The 13,502-nt window shown below is 44.3% G+C and overlaps 1 protein-coding gene across 2 annotated transcripts in view; it reads left to right on the top strand.

Moving 5' to 3' along the window:
* tiam1a (TIAM Rac1 associated GEF 1a) overlaps window positions 1-10,958 on the top strand; it is a 78,248-nt gene extending 67,290 nt beyond the window's left edge. For both annotated transcript variants that reach the window (XM_010897240.5, XM_020048448.3), the window contains 12 exons: window positions 637-867; window positions 2,062-2,130; window positions 2,217-2,342; window positions 2,916-3,024; window positions 3,153-3,332; window positions 3,539-3,657; window positions 4,044-4,152; window positions 4,415-4,473; window positions 4,864-4,960; window positions 5,932-6,019; window positions 6,138-6,310; window positions 7,432-10,958. In XM_010897240.5, the coding sequence (XP_010895542.2) occupies window positions 637-867; window positions 2,062-2,130; window positions 2,217-2,342; window positions 2,916-3,024; window positions 3,153-3,332; window positions 3,539-3,657; window positions 4,044-4,152; window positions 4,415-4,473; window positions 4,864-4,960; window positions 5,932-6,019; window positions 6,138-6,310; window positions 7,432-8,117 (2,046 nt within the window). In that variant the 3' untranslated portion in view covers window positions 8,118-10,958. The remainder of the gene's footprint in view (window positions 1-636; window positions 868-2,061; window positions 2,131-2,216; window positions 2,343-2,915; window positions 3,025-3,152; window positions 3,333-3,538; window positions 3,658-4,043; window positions 4,153-4,414; window positions 4,474-4,863; window positions 4,961-5,931; window positions 6,020-6,137; window positions 6,311-7,431) is intronic.
* Window positions 10,959-13,502: the final 2,544 nt, after the last annotated feature.

Below are 13,502 nucleotides of genomic sequence, written 5' to 3'. Positions count from 1 at the left end.
AGTTTTCCTTGCCAATTTAGATTCTGCATATTGCCAGTGTACCAATGATTTTATGTTATGTATGTTTTTCCTGCATACCATTTCCAATAACTTTGTAGAACCGTCCTGCCAAATAGAATGAAATGCTTTTTGGGGGTCAGTGTAGCAAGCATTAAGTTTAGCCTTATTTTATTAATGAACATTGTTATATATCAGGGATTGTAGGGTGTAAATATGATCAGTTGTCTGATGTTTTGGTAAAGATCCAGTTTGGCATTTACTTGGGATGTTAAGAAAGTTAAGGAAGTTAAGAACTATGAAGGTACGGAAGTTAAGTATTTCATTTACAATACCATAGAAGACCTTACTCAGGTTACTGTTCACACAAATGCCTCAGCAATTGTCCGGGTCAAATTTGTCACCACTTTTAAAGATTGAGGTTATGTGTCCTTGGCTCCAGATGTCAGGGAAATAACCTCCACTCAGAATCAGATACATTTTCTCATGGACAATTAATGTTTTGCACAGCTGAATTTCAACATGTCTCACATTATTGAAGAAGTTATTCTCAATTATTGGAGTCTCTGTGCTTTTGGTTTTATATATATTTTTTTTAAGTCTCTCTCTTTCTGTCTCTCCCCCTCACTCCATCTCCAGAGTACAGAGCAGATGACAGCATTCTGTCAGAGTCTCCATGAGATGAATCCTTCTGACCCTCCTCCGCGCCGCTCCTCCTCTTCCTCGTCCTCTTCTTCCTCACACTCTCCCAGCCCCGTGACCCCCCCTCCTCCCACGGTGGGCGCTGCCACCCAGAGACACATGTCACACGCCGACAAACTACGGAAGGTTATTAGTGAACTCGTGGAGACAGAAAGAACATACGTCAAGGTAAGTGTGTGTTTGTGTAGGCGCAGTAGTATTTGTGTGTGTTTGTGTAGGCGCAGTAGTATTTGTGTGTGTTTGTGTAGGCGCAGTAGTATTTGTGTGTGTTTGTGTAGGCGCAGTAGTATTTGTGTAGGCGCAGTAGTGTTTGTGTAGGCGCAGTAGTATTTGTGTGTGTTTGTGTAGGCGCAGTAGTATTTGTGTTTGTGTAGGCGCAGTAGTATTTGTGTGTGTTTGTGTAGGCGCAGTAGTGTTTGTGTAGGCGCAGTAGTGTTTGTGTAGGCGCAGTAGTGTTTGTGTGTGTTTGTGTAGGCGCAGTAGTGTTTGTGTAGGCGCAGTAGTGTTTGTGTAGGCGCAGTAGTGTTTGTGTAGGCGCAGTAGTATTTGTGTGTGTTTGTGTAGGCGCAGTAGTGTTTGTGTAGGCGCAGTAGTGTTTGTGTAGGCGCAGTAGTGTTTGTGTAGGCGCAGTAGTGTTTGTGTGTGTTTGTGTAGGCGCAGTAGTATTTGTGTGTGTTTGTGTAGGCGCAGTAGTATTTGTGTGTGTTTGTGTAGGCGCAGTAGTGTTTGTGTAGGCGCAGTAGTGTTTGTGTAGGCGCAGTAGTGTTTGTGTGTGTTTGTGTAGGCGCAGTAGTGTTTGTGTAGGCGCAGTAGTGTTTGTGTAGGCGCAGTAGTGTTTGTGTAGGCGCAGTAGTATTTGTGTGTGTTTGTGTAGGCGCAGTAGTGTTTGTGTAGGCGCAGTAGTGTTTGTGTAGGCGCAGTAGTGTTTGTGTAGGCGCAGTAGTGTTTGTGTGTGTTTGTGTAGGCGCAGTAGTATTTGTGTGTGTTTGTGTAGGCGCAGTAGTATTTGTGTGTGTTTGTGTAGGCGCAGTAGTATTTGTGTGTGTTTGTGTAGGTGTGGGATTGTGGTTTGTGCCAGTGAGGTAGTTTCTATGTGTTACTATACCTGTCAGGACTTTTTGTTGGGGTTGTATTGTCGTTTTAGGGGTTAAGGCTAAGGTTAGGGTCAGGGGTTAGACAACAGATCATTTTGAATGGGAATCAATTGGTCTACCAAAAAAGTCCTCACAATTGACACCACAGAGAACACACATGATGCCGCAGAACACGCACAATGCCACAATAAACATGCCCTAAACCCTTTTTGATTTTTTCTCTTTGTCAGTATCTTGATCACTCACTCAGTGGTTCTCCTCCTCCTAGGATCTGAGCTGTCTGATTGAGCGTTACCTGACTCCTCTACAAAGGGAAAGATTCCTCAGCCAGGATGAGGTAGGTCGGAAGCCAACGCGTGAACGGTCATCTCATATCGGGTTGTTGTTTGTTTGTGTGGACTGACTTGTGTGTGTCTCCTCCAGCTGGATGTGCTGTTTGGTAACCTGACGGAGATGTTGGAGTTCCAGGTGGAGTTTCTCAAGACCCTGGAAGATGGGACCAGGCTAGTAGCTGACCTGGACCAACTAGAGAGAGTCCAACAATTTAAAGTGGGCACACACTTGTTTTTCTGACCCTTCACCTCAACCTAACCTTTCTTGCCTAAACATGAAGATGGTTGAGAGAATGCATAGCTGTCGTCAAGGCTACGGCTGTTGACATTGAAGAGTCTACAATATGAAATTTTATTTTGATCTATAAACGTATTTACACTTTTTTGGTTGCTACTTGATTCCATATGTTATTTCATAGTTTTGATGTCTTCATTATTATTCTAAATATGGAAAATATTAAAACTAAAGAAATACCTGTGAATGAGTAGGTGTGTCCAAACCTTTGACTGGTAGTGTAAATCTTCAAATAATCGCACACAGATACTTCAGGCATTCTAAATTAGCTAATTTTAACTGGCTTGAAGAGAACTGTTTAACTTGCTTGAATGATAAATCTGCCCAGGGATTACAAAAAATGTCTTAAGTTTAACCAGGAACATTTTTTCAAAATATATTCTGAAGGTTCTACATTGAATATGAGATATATACCAATAAAAACCCATCTAGGTTTGAGGTCAATTAGGAAGAATGTTTTTGAATCCATAACATTTTTCCTTTAACCTTCTCCAGAAAGTTCTATTTTCCCTGGGTGGATCCTTTCTGTACTATGCTGACCGCTTTAAGATCTACAGTGCTTTCTGTGCCAGCCACACGAAGGTGCCCAAAGTCCTGGCAAAAGGTACCGACATTTAACACTAAAACATGTTTTGTGCAGATTTTCATTTCCCTCTCCTGTCTTTACTCAAAACTACTTTTTACGGTCGTGTCGTGTATAATAATCATTTCTGTGGTGTTTGGCGATTTCAGCCAAGACCGACCCGGACTTCAAGGCCTTCCTGGCAGAGAGAAACCCCCGGCAGCAGCACTCCTCCACACTGGAGTCCTACCTGATCAAACCCATCCAGAGGGTCCTGAAGTACCCCCTACTGCTGAGGGAGCTCTACTCTCTCACGGACCCTGACAGCGAAGAACACTATCATCTGGACGGTAAGCACGGAGCAAGAGGACGTTGGATGGAGAGGGAGTGAGAAAGGGAGACCGGGAGGGGGGTGAGTGAGGGAGCCGTACTCGTTTATGGACAGGGGAGGCGCTGATGAGGATACTGAATGATACCGAATAACATGGAGTAGTATGTGTGTATTAGTTGTGACATCAGTGTAGTGAGCTCCACTCTCCCTCTTCCTCTTCCTCAGTCGCGATGAAGGCCATGAACAAGGTGGCCAGCCACATCAACGAGATGCAGAAGATCCACGAGGAGTTTGGAGCCGTGTTTGACCAGCTCATCAGCGAACAGACCTCAGACAAGAAGGAGGTATTCCTTACAATTCTCAACAGACTTTGCACAATAATTTCCGTACCTTTTTGAATTTACACCGGTATGTTCGAGAGGTACCACGCAGGACTGAGCGTGTCAATCACGGAACAAATGCACTCGTCACAGGAACTTGATTAGGTTCTTTCACACACGCATATCACCGGGTGGAGGGCTATTTTCAAAACCACGCATGCTAACTTTGGAATGTTGTTTCTCAAGCAAGTTCACACAACAGTAATCTAGTGAGTCTTTCTCAAAAATGTCACAGAAAATGTACCCGTAATGCAAATGAGTTCATTGTTCAGCTTGCGTTTGTAACATGTCAGTTAAACATTTCACAGAAGGAAGTCATATGTGTGTGTCTGTGTGTGTGTGTCTCACAGGTGGCTGACCTGTCTATGGGAGACCTGCTCCTCCACTCGACCATGCAGTGGATCAACCCTCCCGCCTCCCTGGTCAAGGGCAAGAGGGACCCAGAGCTGGCTGCCTTCGGTGGGGCATGACTCCCAGACACTAGCCCCCCCCCGGGAGCTCTCAGACCAATACACTAGGCACCCCTACAACTCACCTTCTTGCCATCTCTAGTACCAATTAATACATGTCAGTGATATTGACTAAGGTTGAGGCGGGTGATGGGAGCCTTTCCTGGGACTGAGGCCCTTGTTATGTGTGTCAGTAGTTAGGCTTCTGGGGACAGTGGTTGAGAGCTTTTGCAGTGCTCCTCTCCCTTGTTCATCCCTTTCTTCCTTTCCAGTTTTCAAGACGGCAGTGGTGTTTGTCTACAGAGATTCCTCCAAGCAGAAGAAGAAGATGGTGAGTGCCCCATTTTCCCGGTTTTCCTGAATTATGCCTTGACAGAGAAAACGGCATGTCTAACAGGCAGTTAGATGGACGCCTATACACACTGTAGACTGCTGGGGGCCTAAGTGTTCTAAAGGGGCCTTTGGTGGTCCTGTTAATAGAGGGAAGGCTTTTAGTTTTCAACAGGCATAATGAGGCTTCAACAGGGCAGACGGTATCTGGGTTAATGCTGTCTGAATGTGGGTCCTGTACACATTAGACCACTTAGCCCAGGTTGCTCTACTGTCAGATGAAGAGCTGAGTTCTATACATACCTGCCTTCCTCTAAAAGCATGTTTGGCCTGTGTGTGTGTGTGTGTGTGTGTGTGTGTGTGTGTGTGTGTCAGTGTGTGCGCATTTCAGGGAGCCGCTCACCGTGCCACTGTGTCAGATGACAGGGATCTGTTCCGTTTTCGTCACATGATTTCAATAGATGCCCTTCAAGTCCGTGCCCTTGCAAGTATGTCACTGTCCACATCTCCATCATACCTCCCCATCTCTTACCCAACACTCAACCCTCTCTTACCCACCGCTCAACCCTCTCTTACCCACCGCTCAACCCTCTCTTACCCACCGCTCAACCCTCTCTTACCCACCGCTCAACCCTCTCTTACCCACCGCTCAACCCTCTCTTACCCACCGCTCAACCCTCTCTTACCCACCGCTCAACCCTCTCTTACCCACCGCTCAACCCTCTCTTACCCACCGCTCAACCCTCTCTTACCCACCGCTCAACCCTCTCTTACCCACCGCTCAACCCTCTCTTACCCACCGCTCAACCCTCTCTTACCCAACGCTCAACACCTCTTACCCTCCACTTATCTCATCTCCTACCTTAATGATGTGTTAGCAATTTGAAATTGAAGACCAAAATATTATGTTTTGATGATAATTTGACTTTTTATTAAGTAGGCAGTTGTTTTTATTTTCTATTATCACTCATATTAATTTCTATATTATGCTGTGAGAAGTTTACAAGTCACAATGAAGGAATAAGGGGTGGGTCTTAGGTGGCAGAGGAATGTATGTTTTGTCCATATAAGGTAATGAGTAAAGTGGTAGCAAAGGAGAGGGGACTATAAAACTTGATATTAGGACCAAGGTACTTCAAATTTTGGTCGATTTCCAACTGCATGGTTGTATTTTGATGATAATCCCATGCATGTAAAAAATAAAGTCCTTGATAGAACTTGTGGGTTTACAATGACAACTTCTGTCTTCCTATCTCTCCCTATCCTTCTCCCTCTCTTTCCTTGTCTTACCTCTGTCTCTGTTAGATAACCACTGTCTTATTTAGATGTGGAAGGTTCAGCGTTGTGAGATAATCTGTCTTATTTAGATGTGGAAGGTTCAGCGCTGTGTGAGATAATCCATGTCTTATTTAGATGTGGAAGGTTCAGCGCTGTGTGAGATAATCCATGTCTTATTTAGATGTGGAAGGTTCAGCGCTGTGTGAGATAATCCATGTGAAGTCAGAGTCTGAGGGGAGACCAGAGAGGACCTTTCAGCTGTGCTGCAGGTGAGCTGTGACCTCCCACCTACTTGTACTTTGACCTCTCACCTCCTTGTACTGTGACATCCCACCTCCCTGTAATGTAGTTGTGGGTTTGTCTAAGATGTCTGTCCCTGTCCTCCAGCTCCGTGGACAGTAAGAAGGACTTTCTAAAGGCAGTCCATTCCATTCTGAGAGACAAACAGCGACGTCAGCTGATGAAGACGGAGTCTCTTCCTCCCAACCAGCAGTATGTCCCCTTCGGAGGGAAACGACTCTGTAACCTGAAGGGAAACAGACCTGCCATGAACAGAACAGGTGTGTGTGTCCTTTCTATTGGTCATGCAGTGAAGGGAAACAGACCTGCCATGAACAGAACAGGTGTGTGTCCATTTCTATTGATCAGGCAATGAAGGGAAACAGACCTGCCATGAACAGAACAGGTGTGTTTCCGTTTCTATTGATCAGGCAATGAAGGGAAACAGACCTGCCATGAACAGAACAGGTGTGTGTGTCCTTTCTATTGGTCATGCAGTGAAGGGAAACAGACCTGCCATGAACAGAACAGGTGTGTGTCCGTTTCTATTGGTCATGCAATGAAGGGAAACAGACCTGCCATGAACCGAACAGGTGTGTGTGTCCGTTTCTGTTGAACATGAACAGAACAGGTGTGTGTCCGTTTCTGTTGAACATGCAGTGAAGGGAAACAGACCTGCCATGAACAGAACAGGTGTGTGTCCGTTTCTATTGATCATGCAGTGAAGGGAAACAGACCTGCCATGAACCGAACAGGTGTGTGTCCGTTTCTGTTGAACATGCAGTGAAGGGAAACAGACCTGCCATGAACAGAACAGGTGTGTGTCCGTTTCTATTGATCATGCAGTGAAGGGAAACAGACCTGCCATGAACAGAACAGGTGTGTGTGTCCGATTCTATTGATCATCAATCAAATGTATTTATAAAGCCCTTTTTACAACAGCAGTTGTCACAAAGTGCTTTACAGAGACACCCGGCCTTAAACCCCAAGGAGCAAACAACAGTAGTGTTGGATTTCAGTTTCTATTGATCATGAACAGAACAGGTGTGTGTGTCCGTTTCTATTGATCATGAACAGAACAGGTGTGTGTGTCCTTTTCTATTGATCATGACAAGAACAGGTGTGTGTGTCCGTTTCTATTGATCATGACAAGAACAGGTGTGTGTGTCTGTTTTTATTGATCATGAACAGAACAGGTGTGTGTCCGCTTCAATTGATCATGCCGTGTAATGACTTTGCACCCGGAGACATTCATGTGGAAGAGAACAGATAGTCTTTTATCATCATCATGCAGTGAAAAGTCTTTATTTAACCTGGAGGTAATTACTGGTAAATTAATGCCTAGCAGCTTGACTCTCCTGTCAGAGGAAATGTCCTGATGGTCTCTGTGTCTCTCTTTTAGTCTCAGCCCCATCTCGGACCCTGGGTCGGAGGAGGCTGGTTAAAAACCGGTTCACCATCGACACAGACCTCATTCTCCATGGAAACAATGAATACTCAGACTTTAACCACGCCCACTCCAACCCTGACTCCTCCCACCAGCCCACGCCATCCCACAACACCCTGCTCCCTACCCAGAAGCCTCAGGAGCAGCAGGTGGTATCGAAGGCAGGCGACACGGACCGCTGGGTGGAGGAACAGTTTGAGCTTGGTCGCTACGACGACCAGGGGGGCATGACGGGGGAGGTGAAAGAGACTGACATTCTGAGCGACGATGACGAGTATTGCCAGTCAGTCAGGGCTTCGTCCGCCGAACCCAGCCTCCTGGAGCAAAGGATGGAGGGAGTGGCTCTGGACGAGAGGACGGGAGTGATCGTGAAAGAGGAGGAGATTAAGAGGAGACTGAACCGAGTGGGGGAGGTGACGAGTAGCAGCTTCCATGGTGTTCTCTGTGAGGGTGGAGACAGAGTTAAGACCCACCCCTCATCCCCGGTCCCTCCCCGCTCACGGTCGCCTGCCCCTCCCGTGAGGCTTACCCCTCTCAGGAAGCAGTGCGCTGTGGAGGGCGGAGTCGAGAACGATCTCTGTGATGTCATCTGGGTGCGACGCGAAGACTACGCCAATGTGCAGAACAGTGATGTCTTCTGAGGAGGGAGATGGAGGCAGATGATTGACCGGCGGGGGAGGAGTAATGTCTCCTAAATGGGGAGGGATAAGTGACATGGCAAAGGAGGTTCATTCATATAAGCTTTAAAAAAAGGAGGCGTTTGAGGAGGGAAGAACAACCCCTTGTCCATTTAAACTCAGTTTTTCGACCCTGTTTAGCCCTGCCTTTTTCCTGATTCCATACCTTTCTCCCCCTCCTCCTGCCCCCTCTTCCCTTACCAGCATAGCTGTACTCCTCCTATAGGGGTGGATTCACCAGAAACAACTGGATGCAACATGCGCAGAGTGGGAAGTGACTAACCTGAACTTGTCGTAAGACATGCTCATACCTTTTGGAAAACATGTTATGTTGCAAAGCAGTTTGTTACGGAGTGGAGTGTTGAACTGGCCCCACCCCGACCATGCCCTGACAATCCTACCGTCATCTGCTGGGAGGCGGACCACATTAATGCTGCCTCCACCGAAAACACACACACACACACACGTGCACACGTGCACACGTGCACACGCGCACAGAGACAGACAGACACTGAAACACACACTGACATTGTACTATGACGTCTTGTTGCCAAAAGAATTCTATTTTTCCAACACAGGAATGATAGCTTGTATTTTTGCTGGTGGGAATTTGAAACACAAGGGCTGTGTGTAACTTCTAAACCCGGTCTGGCTCCCAAAACGACACCATATTCCCTATGAAGTGCGCTAAACCAGGGCCCATGCAGTCCAGCCAGGAGTAGTGTGCTACATAGTTAATAGGTGCCCATGGGGCTGTGGCCTAATCCTTTACATAAGGGGTCTGCTTTTGTAATACATAGAGATACCTAGAGGACTCAACGTAGAGACAAGATGAGACCTCTGTCCTCTGGGAAGACCAACTCTGCTAGCTTGACAACACTTACTGTTCTGCTCTACATTGGCTGATTAGAGCACTCAGATTAATTGTTATAAAGCAAAGGGTTTTTTTTTCTTCTAAAATAGCATTCCTTTCATTCACACTCACGTCTACGTTGCAATGTCATTTTTCAAATCGTAATTTTATTTTCATCTTGTAAAAACAGAAACGTATCTTATACTTTTAGTTTACATGACATTTAACTGTCCAGTATTACTCACTTCTCAAACATTGTCTTGGACGTGGCAGGATATGACTTCATAGTAGTAATAGGATTCCTGTTTTACTTGAATTTTCTTTTGAAGTTTGGTTCGAATGAAAACATTTGACAGAACCCCAGCCGTTACTGACTACCAGCCCACCAAAGGGGCTTCCTACCAAGTAGGATCAATGAGTGAGCCAGCTAACTTTGATAACCAGAAATAATCACAACTTAATTAGACCGTGCCCATTTCAAGTTTTTAAAGTTAAAAAAATAAAGCGTAATATTTAGGCAAGTTAGCTGGCTGAGTCCATTATGGTGAAATACATTCAACTGGATTGATGCCATTCTGACACGCAAAGCTGTTTCAAGCTGCCTACATATTCTGCCATAGCACTGGGCGATACGAGGTCTAGACTGGGAGATCCCTCAAAAGCTAAAATTCTGGTAAATTATTCAAATTCAGATAACAGAAGGTTCAGAGTTGTTATGGTTCATCACTGACCAGAATATATCAATTTTTTTACACTGACAAACTGATCAATGTGGATGATTAAAAAAAATTGACAATGTTGTTAATGTTAAGAAATCCAACCAACTTTATAATTAGTAATGGGTTGTTAAAATCTCATTGGCATAGAAGCATTGTCCACCAATGATCATATCACTAATTACTTCCTGATCCCTGCTCATGGAAAAAAAAACGTATCACAATCAGGACAGCACATTTAGCAGACAGAGTTACAGTATTTCTGGTTGTTTGATCCATGTTATTGATCTAACTGACTAACCCATTGGTCTGTTGACCCGGCTGGTCAACTGTTTGATACTTCAAACACACTAGCAACCAAAGTTGTCCAAGTGTGTTTAAATCGAACAAAAGTTTTCTTTGTGTCTTTCTCCATTCATGTTTTGGCCATTTAGCAGATGTATTTATCTAGAGAACCTTAGTGTATAACCAACAGGAGCAGTGATCTATTTATTTTCCTATCGTATTACGAACAATACATCCCCCTACCTGGGCAATACAACTGCTAACCCATTGTTATTTCTACATCCCACAGTCCTCCAACTGAAACCACTGAATCTGTTGCGCGCCCACAGAATAATTCATGATTAACCTTTTTAGAGCACAATTATCCATGGATTTGACATTGTCAGACATGGGAAGGAGAATCATATCAAACTGTGGGATTAAATGCACAACACGACTAATCTGGAGGTTGAAACAGGACGTTGAGTTTTTCCTCACAACAAGGGCTCCTTGATGTCCGTGGTCAGGTCACATGATCATTACGGTAAAACTCCTGGGTTTGAGTTGGCAATGAAAACACCAGGCAGGATCTACAGGAATAGCGGGGACTTCAAACAAGTTCCATTGTCTTATCAATAATGAGTTGTTAGGGTCATTATATTCTCCTTTACAACTCCCGGTACCTATACTAACACTATCCCTGAGACTGGTTGGGTACTAAACAGCACCTGTAGTGCATTATTTTGAACTAGGTACATTATTTTGAACATAGGCTCCTGGTCTAAAGTCATGCACTAAGCTGGGGCGTAGGCTGCCATTTAGGACATACCCATTGTGAAGTACAATCACTGGTCTAGTGGGGAATCTTGTTCCTTAGACTTTCCCCACTTCTGCATTTTTAAAGCTGTGTTTGTTCAACTGTGGATTACTATGACATTATTATTATTATTGTTAATAAAAAATTAAATATTACCTGGTATTTTGTTTTTTTGTTCCTCAGTATCTGTTGTGTGTTCCTGTCCTGGCCCTTCAATAAGACTGATGACCAGGAACAATTCCACAGTTCCTGTAGTAAATGATTAGGTTACAGTCTCGAGGGCTATACTAGGAAGGGTGTTCAACCTACTCAGATTTAACTCGGGGTTATCGAGGAAAGTCAGGGTTGTTCGGAGGTGATTAAGATGTTTCTTAGTTGACTCAGTGTTTATGGGGGGTGGAGTCTGCCAAATACACGGAGATGCTAGCTACTGATATGGATAACCAAGCTATTGAACGCCTATCTAACATACACTCACCTAAAGGATTATTAGGAACACCATACTAATACTGTGTTTGACCCCCTTTCGCCTTCAGAACTGCCTTAATTCTACGTGACATTGATTCAACAAGGTGCTGAAAGCATTCTTTAGAAATGTTGGCCCATATTGATAGGATAGCATCTTGCAGTTGATGGAGATTTGTGGGATGCACATCCAGGGCACGAAGCTCCCGTTCCACCACATCCCAAAGATGATCTATTGGGTTGAGATCTGGTGACTGTGGGGGCCATTTCAGTACAGTGAACTCATTGTCATGTTCAAGAAACCAATTTGAAATGATTCAAGTTTTGTGACATGGTGCATTATCCTGCTGGAAGTAGCCATCAGAGGATGGGTACATGGTAGTCATAAAGGGATGGACATGGTCAGAAACAATGCTCAGGTAGGCCGTGGCATTTAAACGATGCCTAATTGGCACTAAGGGGCCTAAAGGGTGCCAAGAAAACGTCCCCCACACCATTACACCACCACCACCAGCCTGCACAGTGGTAACAAGGCATGATGGATCCATGTTCTCATTCTGTTTACGCCAAATTCTGACTCTACCATCTGAATGTCTCAACAGAAATCAAGACTCAAGCTTAATAAACCTCTGCATCATGCCTATTCCAGATTTGGCTGATATTGCTACAGTTGTTCTGGCCCTTGGGAGTTGATTTTGTGTTTTTAAATTACCTGTTTTGTATATGCATTTCTGTATTTTTCAACGTAATTGGATTGGAGTACAATGATTCCTAAAATATATCATTATTTACAAACTAATTTGAGCGCAATGTTCAGAAGGCATTTTGTTAATATTTGGTCAATGGTGCATTTTGGAATGCTGTATTGAAAATGTGCAAGGATTAATTGAATCTCCTAAACAGATTTTCGATTTGAGCAATCTTATAGACTTCAAAAATATCTGTGGTAGATGACAGAATTATTATTTCCCAGGTAAAGAAAAAAACCTTCTTGGCCAGATCAATAAACCCTCCCGGATTTAAAGGAATATGGGGAGGGAGGAGTAATGAGAAGGTGAGCAACTGCTTATGATTCAAAGCATACAACCTCTTCTGTGAAGCATGGTGCAGGAAGTGTTATGGCACCTCTTACAGACTCTACTTCATTTTGTATTTTGTACTCTATGTGTAACTGTATGTTGTCCTGCACGTTTGCACTCTGTCTTGGCCAGGTCGCCGTTGCAAATGAGAATCGGTTCTCAAACGGCCTACCTGGTTAAATAAAGGTTAAATAAAAATAAACTATTTTGTGAAGCATTGTGGAGGAAGTGTTATGGCACCTCTTCTGTGAAGCGTGGTGGAGGAAGTGTTATGGCACGGGCATGTATGGCTGCCAATGATGTGACTGTTGAAAAAAGCACCTGTGAATCACCTGACCTGCATGGACGTTTTTGCTGGAGACCAACCTGAAGGCACCAAGAACAAGCAGGAACTGTAGGAGGTTTTTTTCCACATATGGGGATGGGGATTAGCTAGTGATATACGGTCAAATATTTACAACGTAAAGCCAAAGAGAATCACTGACGACGACGTTAAGCGTAAGATATTCACTGACGGTAGGTCGCTTATCTAGATCTTTATGGCAGACTCCACTCCTCATAGACTCCACCCAAAACCCCACTTTCACCTGTTAACTTACTGGAGTTGATGCACGTTCGCCTAAAAGGGGCGTGTTCGGAAACACAAGCTGAGTTTTTGCACAATGGCTCGGGCTGCGTCTTCTTTCCTGGAAGTATGCACGTTTATATAGAAAGGATATGAGTTTAAAGAAAGGTTAACGGCTAAATCTAACACTGTGACGGCCAACAAAGCCAGGGAGGCTTGTTGGCAGGGTATTGATGACAGTAAATTCGTGAGAGCAGTGTTCCGGTCCTATGTTCTGAATTTTGGCTTACAGACTCTTCTTTAAATGTGTAGTATGATTGAGATGTAAGGACAAGTAAAACAGTCTAAACATGAGAAATCAATTAAGATAATTCAGTTATGGCCTACACATTGCCTACATCTCTGAAATTTACCCATTACACACTGTTAGTTATTTAAGATCTACTCCATATAACACCTTGGTTGTAGGGCTACCTGTGTGAATTTAATTATCAAATACCTGAACATTAATGCTGTGAAATTACTTCCTATTCACATAGCCCCCCTCATGTTCTCCCAGGGGCGCTCTGATGGGGATATGCGTACAGTCA

Source organism: Esox lucius, chromosome 7 (assembly GCF_011004845.1).
Source record: "Esox lucius isolate fEsoLuc1 chromosome 7, fEsoLuc1.pri, whole genome shotgun sequence".
NCBI lineage: Eukaryota > Metazoa > Chordata > Actinopteri > Esociformes > Esocidae > Esox > Esox lucius.
Note: the sequence above shows the minus strand (reverse complement) of the source record. Positions and strands in the feature narration are given on the sequence as shown.